The sequence below is a fragment of the Pipistrellus hanaki genome (assembly GCF_964339955.1).
Source record: "Pipistrellus hanaki genome assembly, chromosome: 8".
Taxonomy (NCBI): Eukaryota; Metazoa; Chordata; class Mammalia; order Chiroptera; family Vespertilionidae; genus Pipistrellus; species Pipistrellus hanaki.
Genome location: NC_140510.1, coordinates 55,035,767 through 55,059,998, shown reverse-complemented (window position 1 = coordinate 55,059,998; position 24,232 = coordinate 55,035,767). Strand labels below are relative to the sequence as shown.

The following is a 24,232-nucleotide window of genomic DNA, read 5'->3' as shown; positions in this document are numbered from 1 at the left end:
TTTAAACACTTACCACCTTGTGACTTTCTATTGGCCATACACCAGGGGCAGGTCCCCTACATCTTTATCAATAGGTGAGATTACCCTTTCTCTTTCAGTACTTGGCATGTTTTAGTGCCACTGGCACTACAGGAAAGTGATCAGGGTGAAGACAATCTCGATGGTCAGACAAAGGACATAACCCTCAGGTCCTTCCATACCTGCTGTCGCAGAAGGAGTAATGGAAAGCAAGACAAGAAGCAGAGTTCTCACTGAGCAGGATAAGAACACATCCCAAAAATTTCCAACAAATGAGAATTCCTGTTAGCTGGCCTAACCTCAAAAAAATACCTATTCACATGGATCCACTTTCTCTTTATGGGAGGGATGGTGTGTCTCACCTGTAAGTGCTCTAGGAATAGAGAGAACCTCACACATCTCTCATTTAGGAAGTCACTGCCTCTCCCTGCTTTGGCCATACCTTCAAGCTTGCATCATGGGCTCCTGAACTCCGAGAAAGGCAAAGAACAAATGCCCAGTCCCAGCAGGAAGGGCACACAATAAATACCAGTAACAACCAAGGGCAGGAATATGTGGCCAGGGCACATGCACTGCTCAGTCGAGATAAGGCCCATTTGTGCTAAGCACCCACCAAGCTGGGACACGAAGAAGTCCTTGTCCCCTGAGCTGCTGAAAGGATCCTCTTAGGAGGAGGGGTGTCTGCAGGGCTGAGGGGCCACGGGCAGCTGCAGGCACCATGGCTCCTTGACCTGCTCAGGGGTGGGAGAGGGAACCTTACCAGGCTCTCATGAAATCAAAGGAAAACAAACCCAAGCCCCCAAATAAGACTTCCTCATCTTTAAAATGATCCTCACCCAGCTAAATGAGCTAAATAAATGACGCAGTGCCACACTCACCTGTCAGACCAAGTCTACTTTAGAGAAGTGGCCAATGGTGATGTGGTCACAGGAGTGACCCCAACTGGCCTCCTCCAGCCACCTTTAGCTGAGGGCTGAGCTACAGTCCCTCCTCACAGGGGCCAGTGGGCATGACCCAAATGCACATCCTCTCAGCTCCCACAGGCCTGACTGCAGCAAATAAGTATTGCCAAGGCACAGACCTGCGACAGACCTGCGACTCTAAGTGCAAAGGAAATCCTCTTTTCTTCTTTATACTTCATAAGGATAGAATTCAAAAAGGAAGCTGCTGGTTTTGATCCTCACACTTCTGGTTATGTACTCATCTCTCAAAGGATTTTTCCACTCTAAATCGAAGTTCTGGAATCAGTAACGCCTCTTCAATAAACAAAAACCAAACGTCTCAAAATTTCTACTTTTTAAAATAATTCATGTTCATTATCATTCATTTGAAAGGATTTAGAAAGACCTTACTATGTGCTAGTACTGATCCGACTAACATAAGAGAGACAAAGTCTCATACAACAGGGTGTGTGGGTGTGTGGGGGAGGAAAGACTGTCTAAAGAAAAGGCAGGTAAATAAAAAGATAAATAGGAAGAGAGGCATGAAGTACAGTAAAACAGGTGGAACCAAGCAGATAGGTGGGAGGACCTAGACCACTTTGGGGGTGCAGCAGATGGGTGGAGGACCTGACCAGGTGGGGGCCCAGAGAATGAGCTGGTGGACACGATGAATTGAACAAATTTGTTGCTACCTTCAGTTGCCTGTGCTTGAGCCTGACTCCTTCTTTTATGCTCCACGTTCCTCTGAGGAAGGAAATGGAACAAATGGGTCACTTTCAGGATCAGATGTTCAGTCTTAACTCCAGCCTTTTGAGCCATTTTTACAACAAAGTGAATGACTTTCCTACTGAAGGCCCCTTACTCTCAACAAGGCTATTATAAAGAACAGTGATGAGAGTCGACATGCTCATTCTGACCTGCTCAGAGAACAAAGACTTGCTTTTAAGTTTATATATGTAGTTCAGATTCTTAAAGGTAGTAAATCTAACTAAAACTTAACTGATTAAAGATCATGTATCAATGCAGGGATACCATAACTCTCACAAATTTTGAGAATTCACTATTCTTTCAAATGAATGGTATTAATGGTATCAGAAATTAAAAGAATACACCTGCAGAATTATTTAAAATTAAAAGTACTGTAAATGTTTACAAATATAACAAAATTTTGAATTAAGGATTTTAAAAGAAATTCATTTGAAAAATCAAGAAACTGGACAGCAGCTGTGTCCTGCATTTCCAAGTGTATAACCAAGAGCCTGTAACGACACAAGGCCCCTCCACAGGCAGGGAGGGCCACAGCACTGGACCGCTCTCAAGGCGGCAAAGCCAACCCCAGTGTGCCAAATCCTCACACCGTACACGTTTACTACTACTAATAAAATCTGACCACCTAAATCCACACATTGGAAACCACCGGCGCTACGCTGACAGCTTGGAGGAAAGCAGAGAACACTCCGGCACTCTGGCTGGGCAGAGTGGGGTTGTTCCACAAGAGCGGCAGAGATCTAAGATGTTTTCTGAGGTCAAGGGTTTTCATATTTTGTGAGTTTAGGATGTTGTTTGTTTGTATTGGAAGATTCTGGTAAATACAAGGACTAATTTAGATGAGCTGCTTTTATTGGTAAGCAATCTGAAAAATTGGTATTTTGTTGGTTAGTTGTGGCACAGACCAACTAGCTGATACAAGTTAAATGTCAATCATTGGATAAGCAGCAATGACTTTCCCCTCTTAAATAAAAATGCATAGGATCACTGAGCTCCAAGCAGAGAATGGGAGAATGGGGACAGAGGACTTCCTGGAGGACCACATGTAACAGCAGCCTTGCACACACTCCTGTGGCTTTGGGTTGCATGCAAGCCTCCTGCTCACAACAGAAGCCCCTCACAGGGCTCCCTATAAGGCCCGGTGCTGTTGTCTATGGTGGTGGCTCTCTGAAGTGGAAGGCAGCACCTAAATACAAGGCCAGGCCATATGTGGCAGGCCACGGAGCCCCTAGGTTATGCAGATTCCTAACACAGCACGTGAGGAATCACCTAGACTGCAACTTCTCATCCTGGCCACACAGTAGGCTCACCCGGGAGTTTTAAAAATGACAATTCCTCTGTCCACACTCCATTCCACATAAACATGGCAGGACACCTGGCTCCATGTGCTGCACCTCCCAGGCGTCTCTCGTGGTTTCAGTGCCCTGGCTGTACCCTCAGCCAGGAAGTTCCCTCAGCTCAAAGAAGTCAGCACACATAAGCAGGCAGTGGTATAGAAGAAGAGTGTTATCTGAGCCAGCGGGCCAGGCAGTGAGAGCAACTAGGGTGGCGGACACCATGTGCCCAATCTGCCCCTTGCAGGGGTCCAATCTGTACTCCAATACCAAGGCTACTAACAGCAAACCAGAGTCTACAGTGTAGCTCCTACTGGCAGCCTTCTGTCCTCACTGCTGGATCTCGACTGGGCCACCACTGAGCCTCAGTCATCACCACATCTCACTGCTGTGCTACAGATCATTGTGCTATTCAGTTACTTTCAAATATCAGCACAAAGGTTAGATCTCTCAGGGAGAATAAACTCCTGATGTGTTTTTCACAATGAAGCTCTACAGAGTTGAAGAAAATATTTATTATTTTAAGAGTAAACTGCTGGCCTGGCCAGTGTGGCACAGTGGTTAAGCATGGACCTATGAACCAGGAGGTCACGGTTCGATTCTTGGTCAGAGCACATGTCCAAGTTTTGGGCTCTAGTAGGAGGCATGCAGGAGGCAGCTGATGGATGATTCCCTCTCATCACTTATGTTTCTCTCTCTCCCTTCCTCTCTGAAATCAATAAAAACATACTTTAAAAATTAAAAAAAGTAAACTGTTGTAATAACAAATGATTGTAAAAGGTGTTAATTTTATGTATAAAAACAAATACTATGAACTTACAAATAGAGAAATAAGCTAAAAATAGAGAGAATATACTAGCTAACTACTTTTAGGATAAAAATATGCCCCTTTTAAAGAGAAAATATTTACAAAATGGTAGAAAACAATATAGGCAAAATAGTACAGTTTTTATTACAATCTAATTCTAATTTAAAGAAGATAGAGGACTGAACTTATGTTAGGATAGTGACATAAAAAGAACAACTCCACATCCAGAGAAAGGAAGACAGAGCATTGGACAAAGGGGCACACTTCAACAATGGGGAATAGCAAAAAGTGCCCAGTCTCACTGATAATCAGAGAAACATGCTGGAGCCATGAGAAGTTGCTACACCCAGCAGACAAGGCGGTGACTGATGGCAGTACCAGTGTTGATGGGGACACAGAGCACTAGCAACTATCCCACATCTGGTGGCAACAAAAACTGGTACAGAGGCTTGGACACGAAAGTTGAAGACACACTGGCCCTAAGGTTCAGTGATACATCACAGGGATTCATCTGCACCCAGAGACATGTCCAAGGACATGCACGGCAGCTTTGCTGTGACAGCCCGAATATCTGCAGTGCATTGGACACACATGGCAGTGCATCCATGATGGCTGACCCGCAGTCAAAGCGCATGAACACCAGTGAGGATGGCTTCACAAGCACAGTGCCAAGCGAAGAAAGGAAACGCAGGAGCCTCAGATAATGATCCCACTCACTTTGGAAGCAGGAGAAATGACTCTGGGGTGTTAGATGTCAGGGAGCATCTTTGGAGAGGAGAATGGAGTTGTGACTGTTCTGGCCCCAGGTGTGTATTACGAGATGGTAACACAGGATGGTCCTTGAGGACAGTTTCCCCCAAGAGTTCCCTATAAACTGAAGATTGGGGGCATTTCTGTATGTCTATCATATTCCAATAACAATTACCTTTAAAACAATTTCAAATAATAGATTTACAAGAAGACTTTAAGAATATAAAATGCTGTCGTGGAACTGGATATTCCACTTAAACAAAAGCTTGTTAAAATGACTGTACAGATGGTTATTATTTTCAGAAGTTGAAGCTGAAGGACTTTTGAGAATTTAGAGGTTTTGCTTCTTGGTGAGGCATGTAAAGTTTTCTACTTTTACTCGTGAATACTGTACGGGCAATTTACCCAACTATCAATGCCTAAGCCCTGACAGGGACAGATGTGTACCCTGACTTATTTCAGTATGACCAGGGATAAATAAGTTTAGCTGTGCACTGGTGTTGGGGTGGAAGCTGACAGGCAAGAACTGTGGACATGACTGCTGAGGAGGCCCTGATGTGTCATGGCAACAAGTTGTCAAAAGAAAGCAGCACAATACCCATGGGGGCAGTGTTCCTTTTGTCATAGTCTAGGTGAGACGCTGCAACTGTTGACATGCCAGGCCTTACTCAAGCTAGTCACCTTACATCCATGTCAAGGTGCAAGCCCAAGGCAATCTCTGTCCAATGGCTGCGAAGTCAGCAGAGGGGGCTGTGGCCTCCTCCCTGAGAGACTCAGGAAATTTTCCAAAGGGAAACAGCACACAGAGCAGCCTTCAGGCTCAGATCACGTCTGGGCCTAAGGATAACAGACCACACTGGTATCAGACATATGGGCACAGCCACAATAAAAAGCAGAATTGGGGTTGGTCACGATGTCTCCTCTCAACTACAGGTGTCCCACAAGCAAACATTGTGTTCAAGGCATCCACAAAATGCTCTCAAAAGAAAAGAACTTTCAAATGTTTAGGATTAAGCTCACAGGTAAAACGCAGTACCCATTTGTTTTTTAATACTGTCCAACCTATTAGGAGTTTGCCAAATATAATTTAACATGCTTATATCAACCCAAAGGTTGTGCTGACTGCTCCTGCAGCCCCCAAACGAGGATAAAGTCACTGTCAAGGCTGAAGCTAAGAGCAACTGAAATAGCCACTTGAAGTGACCCTGCAGTGACACCTCAGGCGAAGACCAGGGAGCAAGTGGAGCACAAAGAACCTTGACTTGAGGAAGGCCCTGGCGTGGCCTAGACGTGGCACTCACTCTCTTTGCCTTTCTCCTTGTTCTTGAGCTGCTGCAGCTTCTGCTCGCGGTGCTGCTTCTCCAGCGCCTGCTCCTGGCGGTGCCTCTCCAGCTTCCGCTGGTGCTCTAGAAGCTCTTGCTGGTGCTTCAGGGCCAGCAGTTCCTGCTGGTGCTGCAGGAGGGAAAGAGATGGGTCAGAGCCTGGGGCTGAGACAAGAACCAACACACACACACACACACACACACACACACACACACACACGACAGAATCAGCGAAGGACCAGCTCGCCCCTGTATAGGTGCTGCCGCTGGGGCTGGTCCTGTCCCACAGCTTGTGCTTCCTATGATTTTACCCCAACTCTGTACAGTGCCCTCGCAAACGGGCTGCTCGGGGCCCAGATGTCTCCTAACCTGTTAAAGTGTTAAAAATGAAAATAAAAATGACTGAATCCTAGAAGAAAATACACAGGAAGATTTATTTATGTCATCTTGCAAGCTGGGAATGCCTTTTTGAGAGTGATACAAAAGATTGTGAAATAAGCATTCACCCTAAGGCACAGCTGTCTTACTCCTGGGACTCACCCAAGAGATACAGGGCAAATCTGCCCAAAGCCCTCTAGGGAATGTGTATGGCAGCCTGCAGGACAGCCCAGCTTGCCATGCCCCGATGTACTTCTGAATTGAACACAAACTGGACGTTCACATGCTGGAATACTACCTAGTGATAAAAAGGGATGAGCTAGAGACAGAGGAAAAACCACCTTCTGCAGAACACGCAGTGAAAATGCCCACTGCTGACAGTGGGGACAGGGACAGAGTCAGTAGATTAAGTTTCTACTTCTGTGATGTTCGAGAACAGGAATTCCTAAGACCTGGTGACAAAAATCAGAGGCAGGACCATGGATACCGAGGGTCACTTCTAAGAGCTTTCTTAGGAAAAAATATATTGCAGTCAACTTACACGAACTGGGGCAGTGCACATTAACAGGCGCATTCCTTGCCCTTCCTGGCACCTGACAATACTCTTGGTGGCAAATGGCAAGGGGTCAAAGGAAATTGCTGAGGCCAGCCTGCCAGGCATGAACCTAGCTCTGCATCTTCAACCTCCCACCGCCTCCACTCAAGTACTGAACTCCTCCCTGTGAGGACTACAGGAGGTAACCTATGGGAAACACTTAGAATAGCATGGCACAAGCTTTCTGTCTGTATTCTGTCTTCCTCTGAAAGACCTTGACTCCTTCTGAAGGTTCAATGTCATCCTAAGATCAAAACGAGGCCCCAGTGGTCTTCCAGAGAAACATAAAACACAGAACAGAGCATAGGGATGAATTCCAAGAGTTTTAAACCACAAAACCGGCTTCCTAGTTCTGCAGTGTTGGTCGCCAACAGTCAGCACAACCTGGGTTGAATGTCCAGCTCCAGAGAACTGTATACCAGCTAAAACTGTACAAACAATTCAAACTGGTGGAGCTTTCTTACTGTCACCCTTGTGACAAAACAATAAATGAAGTGGGGGTGACATTCCCCTTGTTTTTAGTTTCGATCCCAGACACCATGCTCTGAGCTGCACTGTGAGGGCTGACATTGAACTCACTAAGGACAGGCGCACATGAGGAAGGACTCCACCTGGATACCTATTTGTTGGTCTGAATAGATACAGAGGACCTGCCCAAGAGCCACACGCTGTGTCTGTGGTAGAGGCACACCCCATTCCTGGGTCACTGGTGGTGTCAACAGCCCTGCCCTCCTGAATTGGCAATCTCAAGAAACGCGCATCCCAGAGGGCTGCCTGCTGCTGCTCAGGTCAGGACAGTATTACAGTGATATCCCGACAACAGCTTTTATAATGAATTGTCCCTCCCCACTGGTATTACCTATACCCCTAGGGCCCTAAGTACAGCCTGGGTTCCCTTTCAGCAGCTCAGTATGCATTTAATTTCTAAATGAGGAACAGGCAGAAATTCGCTTAATAGTCTCTCTCAACATTTATTTTTGAGCCAGAACCCAGAAGGAAAGAGATCTTTCAATTATCTTTACAAAAAGACTAGAAACAACCACCACAGATACTGGTGATTAAAATTCACAGGATTACAGAACTCCCAGAAAAACAATATTGTCATGGAGTTTTAATGAAAGCAGCAAGTACAAACAACGACCCAGATTTCCCAGCACGTCCCAGAGCTACACTGTATGATCTCATTCCACCTCCCGTTCGGATGGACATTACCCAATATTAGATTTATATTAAAGCCCCATAAACAAAAGTGGTGGGAACAAATCAGAACCTGGCTGCCCTCCCTCACAATGTCACATCACATCTGTGGCCTATCTCTTGATCTTGGGACAAAGAGGTCCTCTAGACTCACAGATTTAGGGGAAGTAAGGGTGAACTACAACATAAGGATCATCTGCATTATTGTCCCCACTCACACATCACTCTGTGGAATAGTAAATATGAACTCCCTGTCAGTACCCAGGAAGGCTCCTCAGCTGCCCCTCCATGGGGAATGAATGAATGTATCATGAAGTGTAGTCTTCAGAATACAAAAGAGGTCTCTGAGATGTGCTAATTTTCATGTTAGGTAAAATCCATAGAGTTATTTGCATCTAGTATCTCGCTAACATGTGTGATGGTCAAAAATATTCTATAGAGAAAGAATTGTTGATAAGCTATTTTTTGCAGATTGAAACCATTATAAGCAATCTAAAAAAGATGTTGACAACTTAATTTTTCCAAGAAAAAGAACCCTCAATAACAATAAGTCCCATCACTTTAATGAGAGTTTAACACTGAATTTACCTTTAAGCCAATACCGAGCTCAGAATCAAAGTATAGGTTCCTGGAATTCAGCTTCTTTGACTCTGACTTTAGAATTGAATAAAAGAATGTTCAAGTGGAAACAGCCAAATGTCTACTCTCAAAAGTGAACTAAAACCCTGTGAGATGGAAGGACTGAAATTTGGGGACAGGTACCCATCACAGCCCTAGCCAAGGACAGAGACCTTCCAGTCTCCAGAGAACTGTCACCTGACCCTCTCAGAATGCCTCTGATTAATCCTATGGCTCAATAACCGACTGGTCATCAGAAGTGGTAGCAGTCAGGTTCCATTAAAGCACGTTACCACCACCACAGGGATGCTTACAACGCTGCTCAAAAACCAACCTCCCTGAGCCTGCACTCTGCAAAATAACTAATGCTGATGTATGGCCATTCAGAAGTCAAGTTCCTGGAGCCAGAGGTGCCCCATACAATGGCAGGAGTCTGTATTTCAGCAAGGGGGAATCCCATGGGCCATGTGTTCACTCTGGAGGCAGGGGGAGGAAGAGGGCGTGAAAGCCACAGCCTGCTCAGGAGCCCAAGGATGTCTAATGGTCAAACATGCAAGTTCCCCGCAGGGACAAAGGGCTCCTTTTTGAGTCAAGGGTGTCTTCCTGATTTTAAATATACTGCAGACCCATGGTAGCAAATGTGAAAATGAGATCAGTATGAAAGATCACCCACTCCCCTTGTCTCAGGAAATAGGGAGCTGATGTACAATGATTCCTGCAGTCCTCTCACAACTAAATCCTGGCTCCAAATAAAAACCAAGCAGCCAGCAATGAGGAGTACCTTCCAGTCTCCCATGTGTTATCATGCAGATGAGCTGGAGTCAGCCAGGGCCAGAATTTCCAGGTGCTCATGTGACCCATGTTAAGCTGAGCACAGACAGGCACTGGTCCTCTCACACAGATGTTTCCCACGGTGGAGGGGTGCAGTGAGAAACTGCATCCTGCCTCTCCATAGCACCCCTGTCCTCACGAGGGCTTGCCACCCGAGGCCTATCACAACCTATGCAGAGCCCTGCCATCAGCAGATGGATGCTAGGAGCTGTCTTTGCCATCTCCTTCACTGCATTTCTCTTGAAAAGGTTAAATTGAAAATAAAGCACAGATTCAGTGCCTCTTCCCTGAAGAATGCACAGCATTTCAGGAGCCTGGCACAGTCAGTGCAAAACTGAGTATGTGCATAAAGGCCAGGACTGTGAGATGGGGAATGGCCTGGGAGCTCTGTGCCTCAGCACAGCCGCCGGTTAGGTGGCCAAACTCACACACAGATGCAGAGGCCTCTCAGGCAGCCACCCCTACCCTGATACCTCCCTCATTCTAAGAACACAGTTCGGATTGAGGGAGATTTCTCTCAGGTGGGCTGGCTGTTCACATCTAGAAACATGTGCTGTTTGGTCATGGTTTCTATAGCCCATTTGGGACTAAAATGCTATTTGTTGAGGTATCCTCAAAACAGAAGCCTTTCCATATTCCTCTCGCTGGATGTGCTGGCTCATACTCTGAGGCACCCATTTCAGTACTTCCAAAATCATCTTCCCTCTTCCCCACCAGGGTCAAATCCCCCAGGTGGCAGTCATATTCCCACCCCAAACTGGCCACTCAAATGTTACAAACACAAAAGCAGTTGGCCTCAGCATGCTGATCTATGAGAGGAAGGTCTGCAACAGACACCCAGGGCACTGTGGGCCACTCCTGTAAGGCTGCGGGTACAGCATCACTGTGAGGACGGTGGAGCAATGAAGGGAGTAATGAGGAGGGGGGACAATACAGGGGAGAAAGTGGAGCCAGGAGGGGGAGGGGTATGAGGAGGAAGGCCAACTGCCAGCCCGGCTGCCTGTGCTTCCTCTGCCTTTGTCCCCAGTACCCAGGGTAACCCTACTTTCTCCTTCAAGGCCAGCACCCTCACTCACCTCCCCTCCCCCCCAGGAATCCTAGTTCCTTCCCTCAGGCCTCACCGCCACCTGGCACACTTGCACTGGGGCCTCAGACTGCCTGTGATTGGGCTGGGGCTGAGCCCCTTGTCTTCTGCAGACCTCAGCTGGGCCTACAGCAGGTATGAGTGAAGCCCAGAAATAGGGGACCAGCGCAAAGGCAGTAGATGCAGTAAGGAGGGATGAAGGAGCATGACAGGCAGGATACAAACTCCCACAGCTGCTGCTTTGGAGACAGAGTTCCTTTTCTCCTACAACCATAGGCAGCCTGCAATTGGAAGGCATAATTAACTGATAAAGCCAATACTCTTAGATGCAGCCAAGGAAAAGCAGAGCCCAGTGTGATAGCCAGAGTGGCCATCAGTGACCTTTAGGGCAGCAGGTGGGTGGAGCAAGGCCATCCACCTGCCCATGAATGAGTTCCTGGAAACCACTTGCCGGTTGTATATGCAATGCTTCCTAGCACACTCATTAGGCACAAACAGGTCGGGGGATGAGACACAGGTCTGCATTGTGTAGACAAGAGACTTCCCAGGTACCAGGGTTACAGCAACCTGAGAGTATCCCACTGGCTCATTAATGTCGCCTCAGGTGACCTGGAAGCCAGGATTCTGAGCAACATCTCTTCAGCTACCTGAGGCAGGTAATAAGGAGAGAATAAACATCCCAGTGGACTCCTAGTGCCATTAGAATCAGGTTTCCTTTCAATTTTCTCCCTGTCCCCACAGGGAAAGGAGTCATACCCTCAACTAAAAAGCTCTTAAAAACCCTGTCCTACCCCTGGGAACAGCACAGATCACACTAACAGACATGAACAGAGAGAAGTTCATCTGTTCTAGCAAAAAAATCACAAATTCAAACAATGTGGGAATTTTTACTTCTCACCAATTAGGTCTGCAGAAGCCTAATTTTACTTCTCACTTGCCTATACCTCTGGGAGGAGCACTAATCTTCCACCTACTAACCCAAACCCTTGACTTTATCATTATACCAACACTGAGATCTACTCCAGACAAACAGGCTTCGATGCTACTTGCATGAGGTCCACTGAGTAGTCAAATTTATAGACAGAAAGTAGAATGGTGGCTGTCAGGACTGGGGGATGCATAATATTTAATGGGCACAATGTTTCAGTGTGGGAAGATGAAATTCTTGGTGATGGTTTGCAGAACAGAGTGAGTGTGCTAGTGCCACTGAACTACAGACCTAAAAATGGAAAGATGGCAAACTTCATAAGTATATTTATCACAATAAAGAAATGATTTAGGGGTTATGTGGTAACACAGAATTACCATATAACACAGCAATTTCACTCCAAAGAACTGAAAACAAGTGCTCAAACAAAAACCTGTGATGACTGTCCATGGCAGCACTATCACAATAGCCAGAGTAGCAAGAACCCAAATACCTGTCACCAGATGGACAGACAGATAAACTGAGGTTCATTCAGAAAAAGGAATATCACTTGGCCATGAAGAGGATCAAAGCATGATGCTTGTTACCATGTAGTGAGCCCTAAACACGTGATGCTGAGGGAAGGAAGCCAGACACAGAAGGCCATAGGTTGTGTGATTCTGTTCATATGAAATGTCCAGAATGAGCACATTCGCAGAGGCGGAAAGTGAACAAGTGTTGCCAGGGGATAGGGAGAAACTGATAAAATGATCTGTAACTAGGTGGTGGTGATAGTTGCACAATATTGTAAATGAACTAAATGTCACTGAATTGTATACTTTAAAATAGTCAAACGATGAATTTTATGCTATGTAATTTTTAAAAAAATACATTTTTATTGATTTCAGAGAGGAAAGGAGGAGAGAAAGATATAGAAACATTAATGATGAGAGAGAATCATTGGCCTCCTGCATGCAACTGGAGCATTTACTCTGATTGGGAATCGAACCATTACCTCCTGGTTCATAGGTCGATGCTCAACCACTGAGTCACACAGACCAGGCAATGCTACTTAATTTTTACACCATAAAAAAAATAACTAAGGAAAAAACTAAGGATTTCCCATAAAAGAAAAGGAAGAAAGCACAGCGGTTTCCTATGTGGAATCTCCATCTGTGGGGACTCAGGGGACAATGAGTGTGGTTCTTGAGACCAAATACAGCAGTGCAATTGGTCTTGGATGGTCCCGAGCCTCCCAGCAGCAGGAGGTGGGAAAGGGGGTGGAGGCAGAGAAGGACCAATTGACCAGGGGCAGAGCCTGATGGTCACTGGAGATACAACCTGAATTGTTGCAGGAAACGGGGAAACGCAGCTGTCAGGAACATGACCTGGATCCTGAGGAACACCAGAAAATTATGAAATAGCTCCACAGATGAGTACACTTACCATGACCCAGCACTACCCAGCGAACCAGCTCCTCTAGGAGGAGAAGGCCATCTCTGCACCTAGGACTCAGGAAAGGCTATCTGCTCTATAAAAATCAGAGCATGGGGGCCTTGGTAACCCCACAGGAGAAACGGGAGAGATTCTCCTGGGGTGACCCAGAGGAGCCCATAGCATGAGGAAAACGGTCCCACCTTCCCCAGAGCTCCTGCAAGCCACAAAACCAGGGTCAGAAATGGATCCTTCGGGAAACAACCTTGGCCTGTCAGGACTCCAGGGCCGCGAATCACCCACACCTGGAGCTCAACCTTGGCAAGAGCACAGTCATGGGATGGGCCAGGCCCTGACCATGGGCTGTCAAGGAGGTTGTCACAGATAACTCTTCAATATCTCGACGTGAGTAAGGAAGTTTTAGTCAATGCAGCTGAAGAAAGGAGGTCATAATTATTATTTGCATATGACATGTTTATCTGCCTAGAGAACATGAAATAACCAATTATAAATTTGAGATGAGTTAAAAACTTTGATAATTCTATAAAGAAATATATAAAGTACCCAACAACAATTGAGTATAAAATCTACAAGCCTTATATGAAAAAATAAAACAAGGCTTTTTAAACTATCAGACTGTAACACCGTGTTCCTAGATTAGAAACTTAATATCAGGAAGTTATTGTGAAACTGTTAATTTATGAATTCGTTGCAACTTCCATACATTTCCAGAATAAGTTTTGAGAACTTTACGGGAAAGATTCTGAAGTTCACCTGGAAGAATTAAGGGGAAGACAGGCTACAGCGAATTTAAAAGGTAGAATCCATGTGAGGGGACAGGAGACATGCTGATACAAATGAGAGTAGCGCATGAGGCAGGGGCTCCTGCTGACAGCTGTGTGGTGTCAGCATAGGACCAGGAGAAAGCCGAGGCAAACACACACTGATTAGGAGACCACAGTGACATTTTTAACTACTTAGAAATCATGTTCTGATCTGTGAATGAAAAAGGACAAGTAGATACTACTGATTATGGGCAAAAGTAACAGCCACATGACAACATGGAAATAATACCCTTAATTTATAATGGGCACTCCTATAACAATAAGAAAAGATCAGCACTACAACAGAAAAACAGCAAAGAAAATGGTAATTAGTAGAAAAAGTGAATAAGCCTATATAATACGGTTACCCACAATCGCAGAAATAGAGACACGATGTGACACAGAACGGAAATATAATGGGAACAATTCCAGCTAAGGCCTTAGACGGCCAGGAAGGGGTGGACAGTCCCATCAGTGGAGGATCAGGTATGGGCACCAGCTCCTTGGGCAACTGTAGGTGCAAGGGAGAGCACATGTGTAGTGCCCAGCACGAATGGTCCCACCCAGGACGACTCAGTAAGTGCCATCTGTCATGGTTACTACTGCTTTGCTCTTTTCTCCATAGAATAAGCAAAGTGTGTGTGCATGTGTGACAGAGGGAGAGAGACAGACAGACACATGTACACTCGGTTGGTAGAGACTTTGGAGATAAACATGGGTAACAAAAGCCACAAAAAAGTACTTAGCTTCGGTCAGCAATGCCATTTCTACTCTGTCTAGACACATGCACACGATTCATGCACAAGGAATGTAAAAACATGAAAAACTGAAAATAATCTTAATGTTCATCTATTCGGGTATTAGTGGTTGTTTAAATTGTAGCTCACTGTAAGACTACAATAAAACCATTAAAATCATATTATACTTTTGCAGTGTATGGAATGGTTTTGGGAAATGCTAACAACACAGTAAGTAAAAATACATCAGAGTTTGACTCCATTCTATAATACTATACCTGTACATGCACATAGCTTACTAGTACATAAGATCACAGGACTTCATTAACAACAGCCTTCCTACCTAATAGCACAGGAGCAATATTTTCTCCTTTAATTTTTAACTATTCAAATCATTAACACAAGACTTTTACAATCAGGAAAAGGTTACCATAAAAACATCTCTTATAACAGTGGCACAGCCTGCAATGCCAACACAAGCATATGGCTGAATCTGTCCATACACAACCTCTAGCCCAGGGCCCCAGATCCTCCTCTTCCTCCCACTGATGCTCAGGACACATTACCAGTGGGTTGCTCCTTTGGGGGTGCAATGGATTCACCACTTGGGACGTTCAGGAGGAGGGTCTGTGGGTATGGTTCTGTAAGTGAACAACTAAAGAGGAGGGCCAACATCTGGGTGAATGTGGCTGACTGAACACAGGCCTGACCTCCACCGCCCTGAAAGCACCTACAGGGACAGAGGAGAGTATTTTTTAAATAGATACAAATCCACAGACCACAGACTGCAGAAACTGTTGGACTGCAAAGCAAGTGAGTGAAAGAAACACCCAACTGGGAAGGCTGTGGTCTCCACCTGGGAAACAAGACAGTACTACTCCCGGTAGCTCCCAGACAACAATGTCAACACTGCTTCCAACTAAAGATGTTCACATATGTCTACCAGTGAAGCTAAATGTTTGATGCATTACCAACACAAATATAAGTATCTGAAAAACATGAAGACAATATTTCTGTAAATATATATTTACAGAAACATCCCTGCTTATGGCTGGAGATAGTGAGATGTCACCCCTGATAGAAGGTAGCTAAGATGATGAATTGGCTTACTGGGGTCCCCAGTGTCCTGCCCCTTCTTCCTGAGTGCACCTAATTCCTGTCAGAGTCACTGCTGTCCTGGTCCCCTGTTCCCTCTGAATGAGAGTGAGCATCACTCCTGCATGCACTCTGGCTCTGTTGCTGCATGTCCCCAGTACCCATTCCCTTGGATATATTCTCAAAGGAATTCTGACCTTAGCTATGAGACCTGTGTTAGCCAGTGGGGCAGTAACATCCTAGACTGAAAACACACTTGTTTTTTTGCTGAGCTTGGAACTCTGAAACAAGCAAATAATCCCCTGGCCCCTAACAGCCTGCCAAACATCAGACCAGAGAGTGAGGCAATTATAGGTCACCCAGCTGCTGCAGGTACAGAGAGAAATCCCAGGCCTGAAGAACAGCTTAAACAACCCTCAACATACAAAATGACTACTGTGGTAAGTGCTATATTTGAGGTCATTTGCTACACAGCAAAACTTAACTGAGACACTCCTACAATACAGTCCTTGCAGTTCTATAAAACGATAAGCATCACCACACAAGCAGGAGAGACTTAGTGAGGCTTAGATGCTAAAATCATTTCCCCTTTGCATGAGATGATTATTTAAATTATTGATCCCAATCTAAAGATGTAATAAATTCCAATTTCAGATACTTGGAAATAAAAACAAACAAAAGTGATTATATCATTATACTTAGAAATAGCCGCTGACAACCACAAATGCACTCATCAGTGAGTGGCCACTGTGAGAAGAGCTCCAAGGCCTCTCAAACTGTGGGACTGGCTTGCATCAGGAAAGAGGGATGTAAGCCAATGGGAAGGGAAAAATGATTCATTCCAGGGAAACCCCAAAGCTGTATCAGGAAGGGCACGTGGTCCCTGGGTGCCAAGTGTGAGCAATACGCCCACACGGTGACACAGGAAGGGAGATTCTAAGTAGGTCTTTAAGCAGAGTGAAGTCTAAGTATACTAGTAAGTGGCCCCCAAGAAGTGGCCATGTGTATGTGTGTGGGGGTTGGGACAAGAGAACCAGTTCTTCCCTCAAGTGGGAAATCATTTGCTGGTTTCGTTCCTGTAGGGCACATGTGTCAAACACAAGGCCCGCGGGCCAAATCCAGCCCACCAGGCCTTGCAATGTGGCCCGCACCGCGCTGTCATCACTGCACTCCGCTGTCAGTTTATGACATTGTCAGTTTATGACTGTTCAGTAAACCATTCGGCCCGCGATTTAGGCTGGATTTTAGATTTTGGCCCCTTCTCTGATTGAGTTCGACACCCCTACGTAGGGAGAAAGCTGGCTGTCTAAATAGGGAATGCTTGCCTGATGAGGTCTAGGGGCAGGGAGGGGCAGCTTTGTTGGTTAACCCCATGCTACTTTTTTATTTGAAACACTAGAAACACATATTTCTTTGATAAAATAGAAAGAATTAAAACTACAATTCCCAAAGCAGCAAATCTAGAAAACAGTCTTTTAATTAGTGCTATCCCAGTTGATGAAAGTTCAAATTTCTGGGGACAGATATTCTCCATGCCCCAAACTCTGGCTCTTCACACCCTGCCTCAGGTACAGTGCTCACTGGGACCTTGTCCAGGGAAGGAGAGAACTACCATGCAGGATGCAAGCAGGAACGTGGTAGCCTGAAGTAGCCTGACTTGCAGAGAAACTGTCAAGGTCACTTGCAGTACTGAGCACTGAGAGCTCATTAAAGATCTTCTGTACCCAAAGTTAACAATTCAAGTCATATTTTAAAAAATGATTCCTTCTTATTTACAAGTTTCTACTCAAATTCACTGATGATTTAATGGCACTAATTAGACTGTGTGCTCAAGAGCTCTGTCTGGCAAACACGACTGCCAAATGTCATTAACCATATGACAGCTTAGGAAGAGGGTTTAAATCATCAAAACAAAAGCCGCTGATGTAATGATACAATTACAAAGTTTAAACAGCTTTTATGATCTCCATTTTAAATGGAAAAATAAATGATTAAAATGCAGACACATGTGACCTTAAGATTCTTCCTGTATATGAGAACCAGGCCTGAGCTCTCTTGGTGACAAGGGCTTGAGGAGCACCAAACAGCCAGCCCTGCCCTGCACAGGTTGGCATGAGGACTTGGGAAGGACACTCTTCCATCTCCATGGCAGGCCAAGTGAGGACAGGAACAGGGTCAGGAAACTAGACCCAGCTCAGTCAGAGGACCAGGCTGCGGGAAGCCCGCTTGCTTTGTGACAGCAGCACCTCCCTCTCAAGGGTCTTGATTCTTGCTGCTCTGATGACCTGACATACACAGGGTTTGTTTATTTCTCAAAATCTCATTTTTTTCTACAAGCTATTAATTCAACAAACTCCTTCATGAGACATGTTTAATGCCGGTTGGCACAAACCATGCCTGCAAGGTAGGACACTGGCACTGTCTGTATTAGTGCATGACGGCAGGAGTATGAGGGGACAATGCAATTCCACAGGTAGCTATTTGAAGTCTTCCGTCAGCCAGTTACAGCCGTGTTGGGCCTGCAAACCCATGTCCACATGGGGAGGCCTGGATATGTGACTGATAGAGACACACAATGAGGGGCCCACCTTTGGGAGCACACGCATGCACTCTGTGTGCTTTGGGGCTGCTAGAGATAAGGACCTGAGGCCTCCTGCCCACAACCACATGTGAGCTTGGACATGGATCCTGTGGTCTTGAATGCCAGCTTGACTGCAACCTTGTGAGAGGCCTGAGTCCCAACCTCCAGCTAAGCTGCTCTTGGGTTCCCGACCTACAGAAACTAGAGGATAATACATATCTGTTGTTGTAGCTGCTAAGTTGCAGGGTAATATGTTACATAGAAATAAATAACTTACATGACATGGTTTTTTTTTTGCTTTGTTTTAACATGGCTACTAGGAAATATAAAATTACCTACATAAGTGTAATGTACCCTGTATATTTCTACTGGGCAATGCTGCTCTTCATGGCTCAAATATCATGAGAGCTTATCAGGACCAGCACATCACACTAGGACTGTCAACTACATTATTATACCTTCACTACGTGTCACTAATACATGTTTCTTTCCTATGTGTTTAATTTTAAAATCTGGGATATGATTAGATAGTTGTAGAGAGTAAGCCCTCCCTCAAAAAGGTTTATGTTAGTTTTTCTTATTCTATTTAAATATAAGAAAATGTTAACATCTCTTTCCAGTTATAAAAGATCAGTAGGACAAAATGAGAAGAGGTAGACATCACCCAACAGATAACCTGGGTTACTATTCCTAGTAGTAATTTTCATATTTCAGGACATGTATTAATAGGTGTAAATAGATTGGAAGCACTCTCTGTTTTAAGTATATCCAACACTGGGATTTTAGACACTGTTTCCACTATATACTATATCTGCCCTAATTTACTTGGCCAACACCCTGCTGCTGAAAATACAGGTATCCAGTGATCTGTCGTCTGGACACGGTGAGGAGCGTCCCGGCCTGTGAGTCCTAGCGGTGCAGCTGGTTGCTAGGGACCATGCTCAGCAGCTAGGATCACGGTGCGAAAGCATGTGCTGGAACCAGGACTTACCTTGATGTGCTCGTGCAGCTGGGCCTCGTGCTGCCGCGACAGCTGTTCGTGCTGCCTTTGGAACTCTGCGATGAGGATCTGCCGCTGCAGCTGCTGCTTCTGCTTCAGAGCCAGGAGCTCTTGCTGCAGCTGCTGTTCCCGAAGGGCGGGCTCCGCCACAGGCAGCGGGAACTGGTGGTCCAGGCGCAGGTCCATGGGCACCGCGGAGGGAGCCACCTGCAAAGGCAGTGCCGAGGCCACATCCACTGCAGAGAGAGCACAGCACAGAGCATGGTCACTGCAGGCCACAGAGTCCCCGCCTGAACAACTACCCAGATCCTTAGCAAGCAGCAAGAGGTATCCACATGCTGAAGGACAGTTCACATTTCAGATGCCACTCCCCAACTCTTGCCCAAAAGGCTCATAGTGCAGGACTCAGCAGCCTATGCGAGGATCTACTCTTCAAATACAAAAACCTCATCCATCATGAAGGTGAGACCAGGACACATTCCTCGCACTGCCCCCTGCTCTCTCACAGGATGCTACTGTAGGCCCACCACCTTTTCTGAAAGCAAGTTTGAAAATCACAACGAGAAAAGGGAAGAAAGGCTCTGGAGAGGGTTGAACAGTACTAATATTGAGGCTGACTGCGGTGTCGCTTCCTCCTTCTCTCCAAGTCACTGAAGAACTGTGTACTGGAAACACAGAACAGTGTGTGCCACAGAGTGGTCCAGATAGATGCTCAGGATGAGGGCCTGTTTCCATGGGGAAGCGAGTGCCCTTCTCAGCAAACATATTTATTGGCTGCAGCCCATGGAGTGCCTCCGAGCTGACCTGCACAGGCACATGCATGAGCCGAGTCTGCTGCATAGAACCCACGGCTTCTTCTAGGCTCGAAGGCTGGCCGAGGACAGCACCAGTGACTGAGATTAGAAACAGCAGCAGAATCAATCTTTTTTTTTTTTTTAAATATATTTTATTGATTTTGTACAGAGAGAAAGGGAGAGAGATAGAGAGTTAGAAACATCAATGAGAGAGAAATATCATTGATCAGCTGCCTCTTGTACAACCCCCTACTGGGGGTGTGCCTGCAACCAAGGTACATGCCCTTGACTGGAATCAAACTTGGGACCTTTCAGTCCCAGGCTGATGCTCTATCCACTGAGCCAAACAGGTTTTGGCAGAATCAATCTTAATGCTGACAAATCAATACCAAATTAAAGTGAGATAAGGAGCACAGGAGGAATGTAAGTTTTCAATTATGGACATCACAAGATAACCCAAGGTAGGTACTCCTGCTGGGACAGGTTCCTACTTTGAAAATACAAGAATACAGGCTTGCACTGTGGCCCAGAGAACCTTCCACAGTGGTACTCAGGCACACTGTGCTCTGCCCCCCCTTCTTCTCCCCCCGCACATGGACTTTGCTCATAAAGCCCCTGAACGAGCTGAGGGGAGAGCATAGCACAGAGACCCACAGCTTCCCTGTCACTTCCAGAAAGGTCCCCCCTATCTGCTCTAGGCCCACTTCTTCATCAATCAACAAGCACCAGACCTGGGGACCAGGGCAGGAGAAGGAGGCCTTGCCCTGAAGGGGGTTGCAAAATTCAGATGGGAGCCCCAATTCAATAGGCCAGGGCCACCAAGTACCAGTTCTCTTACCTACGGGCTATCTCTGCCTAGACCCTAGCACAGGCCAAGTTATGCATATGACTTGGTCCCTGAGTCTGCCTGGAAGTAGTCACCCCCACTGCACAAATGGCTAGGACCTCGCCCTCAGGCCACAGAGTCCTCCAGTGGCAGATAAACAGTTCCTGAGGAGTTCTGTGCTCCCAGCCCTTATACCCATAGGTTCTGGTAAAAGAGTCCAGCGCATAAGTGGAACCATGCCCTCGGGGCAGAGCATTTCTGTGGTCATTGCCCAGGTGGCAGGTCCCACACTGGCCTTTCTGATAAGGCAAGGTCAGGGAAGGCAGGGGCTGAGGGAGAGGCTGGCTGTGTGGAAGCCCTGTGTTCTGACCCCGAGCTGACACAGGCAATGTGCTCTGAGCACCCTGTCCTAACAAATGTGTCATCTGACTGAAGTGCATGATCATGGAGGCAGAGCCCAGGAAGCTGACAGGCTGGAGGCTGCCCAGGATACTCTCACCTCAGCGTCTGAAGCAGCTATAACACAGAATGCCCAGAGGGAGACCAACAAATTCTCCACACTTGGTCATTTTAAGAAGCTATCCAATCTCCATTCAACACTAACAAGCAGGGGTAAACACCAGCTGACTGTTTCTCTTCTGTCCCCCAAATCAGTGAAGTGCAACTCCCAACTTTTTAAATGTTTGCATTTTCTTCTAATTGGGTATCAGACTTGACCTATTAAGAGGTTTTTATTTGATCTTTATGTGATAAAATCTATACAAACTGTGTTTTCATGAACAGGCCCAGGGAAGAGTGGTATCCCACCCACCCCCACCACATACAACTGAGAAGACTGTATTTTATTAATCCTTTAGCTTTTTTGTTTTGATCATTTTATTATGAAAATATAGCAAACTGGATAAACAGGTTAAATAATACCAGTTAAAAAAACCCCTCAATATCTTCTCCCATTTGCTTCAGCCTTTCTCTGAAGGAATAAAGTTGTATGAGGGGCAGGGAGGAGAGCTTAGTAAAAAAGCTTAGCAACAAGGGGACTTGACACCATGCGGGGATTCAGGTTATGTGTTTAGAGGAGTGTCACTGTCACCTGTGAACAATGCTGAGTGCTCCCACACCTATCGCTGCTGTGACTGACCATCAGCCTCACAGGTTCCCTCTTCATTCACCTATGAGATCCAAAAGTTATTGTCCATTAACCTGCTAACCTGCCTCATTACCTCCTAGATTACAGGTGAGGTATGTGACAGACTTCTCAGGTGAGTTTGACTTTGCTTTTGAAGGACAGACCTGACCCTACCTTTCTGGGTTACACACACACGGTCAATGTTTTAGAGAGAACTCCTGGGTCTATGTTCAGAGGTAGGAACAACCTACAGTGTCTCTCACTCTCTGCTGGTCTGGTTAAACAGTGCTATTTTAGCTTCACTAAATAACCGCTGAGAACTAATGAATAAACAGAACCTACATTTTGTGAGCACTGTCACCTTGGTGGCCATATGGCAGGGGAGGTCAGGTATGACCCCACTTAGAAGATGTGCCAAGGTGACCTGAGACCCTATGCAGCAGCAATGCCATTGCTGACAGGCTGGACCGAGGTCTCACTGCCCACTTGAGCTCATCCTCTCCCTGTTTCTATTTTTCCATAGATGGGCAGTGGGGGCATCAGAAATGTCCCATAGTTAATCTCTTAAAACTAAACATAGCCCTGATTGGCGTGGGTCAGTTGGTTGGGTATGGTCCTATGCACCAAAAGGTTGTTGGTTTGATTGCCAGTCAGGGCATATGCCTGGACTGAAAGCTCAATCTCTGGTAGGGGATATGGGGGAGGCAGCTGATCAAAGTTTTCCTCTCTCATCCATATTTCTCTCTCCCTTTCCCTTCCTCTCTCTCTAAAAATCAATAATAATAATAAAAAACAAGAACAAAAAATAAAGGGTTCCTTTTTATTAACCATACTTGTGATGGGCCACCATGTCCATGCACGTTTATATGATGCTAGTGTGCGGGGCCTCCTGCTCCACGCTGGGTGCTTAGTGTGTGGGGCCTCCTGCTTCATGCTGGGTGCTGGACACAGACCCAGGCCTATAATGGGACACCAGATTGGGGTGTGTGTGTGTGTGTGTGTTTGTGAGGGAATGGGGCTGACGAAGGCCCAGAGAAGGCCTATAAGGGGCTGCATCTCCCTGACACGGAAGAGGCATCATTAGCAAGGAACCAGGGGTCCGGGAGCATGTGTGGGGGTCATGGGGACTCTGAGGCAGAAGAGCTCATATTCCTTGCCCTGTGGCTGCCCCCTGGGCAGGGAGGCAGAAGGTCTATGAACATGTCATGTTGGGGGAGTGGCTGTAGCTGTCCCAAGCCCTGTCCTGCACACCAGCTGCTGAGAGAAGTCACAATCCCCATTCATCCTAGCCTCCAGGGGGTGCGTCAGACAAGACTTGTACTGATTCAGTATCAAAAACTAGCTGAAATGCCATGAGTTCCCAGTAGAAGTTGCTAGTGCCTCTGACCCAGAGCGCCCTGAAGAAAACAATCAAACCTTCTCTACTTAAAAAATGCAGCACCAAAACAAAAAAGCCTGTATTCCCATGAATATTTTATGGTGGAGAGAAAATTGCTTGTATAGGTTGTGCCATGAGAAATACATTAACACAATCAGACTCGTGACGTCAGCAGAAGCACAAAGAGCACATTCAAGGCCCAGTAAGAAATGCAGGCTGTGCTGTTCTCAACCACAGAGAGAAGAAATCTGGGGTACTCTGTTTCTTTATTTAGTAAGTGATTATAAAGGACACTGTCACTTTCCATGGTTAGGTCCTCTCTTCACACACCATGCCATGCTATCGTATAGACGCAAAACACAGAGAAGCACTATTCCTCAGAAAACCGGGCCAAAGTTCAGGGTCCATTCAAGTGAAGAATGAGTCATTCAAATCCAGGGAAAAATAATAGATATTGAAACTATGTAACCACGATTTCCTCTTACTCTGACATTTTGCCTATCTGGGGAGGTGGAGAAAGTGAGGGAAAAGAAGATGGGGTAAATTAGAGATGTAACTGAAAAACGTGTTCCCCTATGGCTGTGAAATGTGTCCACACACTGAAAAACATGTATTGGGATAAAGAGTGATGTCGGCCGAAACCGGTTTAGCTCAGTGGATCGAGTGTCAGCCTTCGGACTGAAAGGTCCCAGGTTTGATTCCGGTCAAGGGCATGTACCTTGGTTGCGGGCACATCTCCAGTAGGGGGTGTGCAAGAGGCAGCTGGTCGATGATTCTTTGTCATCGATGTTTCTAGCTCTCTATCCCTCTCTCTTCCTCTCTGTAAAATATCAATAAAAAAAATATATATATTTTTTAGAAGAGAGTGATGCCAGAGACCCTGTGT

The 24,232-nt window shown here is 45.9% G+C and overlaps 1 protein-coding gene across 9 annotated transcripts in view; it reads right to left on the bottom strand.

Annotated features, from left to right (window-relative positions):
- Positions 1 to 24,232, bottom strand: part of HDAC4 (histone deacetylase 4) — a 227,139-nt gene that overhangs the window by 67,840 nt on the left and 135,067 nt on the right. For all 9 annotated transcript variants that reach the window (XM_084892691.1, XM_084892690.1, XM_084892685.1 and 6 more), the window contains 2 exons: positions 19,214 to 19,458; positions 5,921 to 6,071 (listed from right to left, as the gene is read on the bottom strand). In XM_084892691.1, coding sequence (XP_084748817.1) covers positions 5,921 to 6,071; positions 19,214 to 19,458 — 396 coding nt within the window. The remainder of the gene's footprint in view (positions 1 to 5,920; positions 6,072 to 19,213; positions 19,459 to 24,232) is intronic.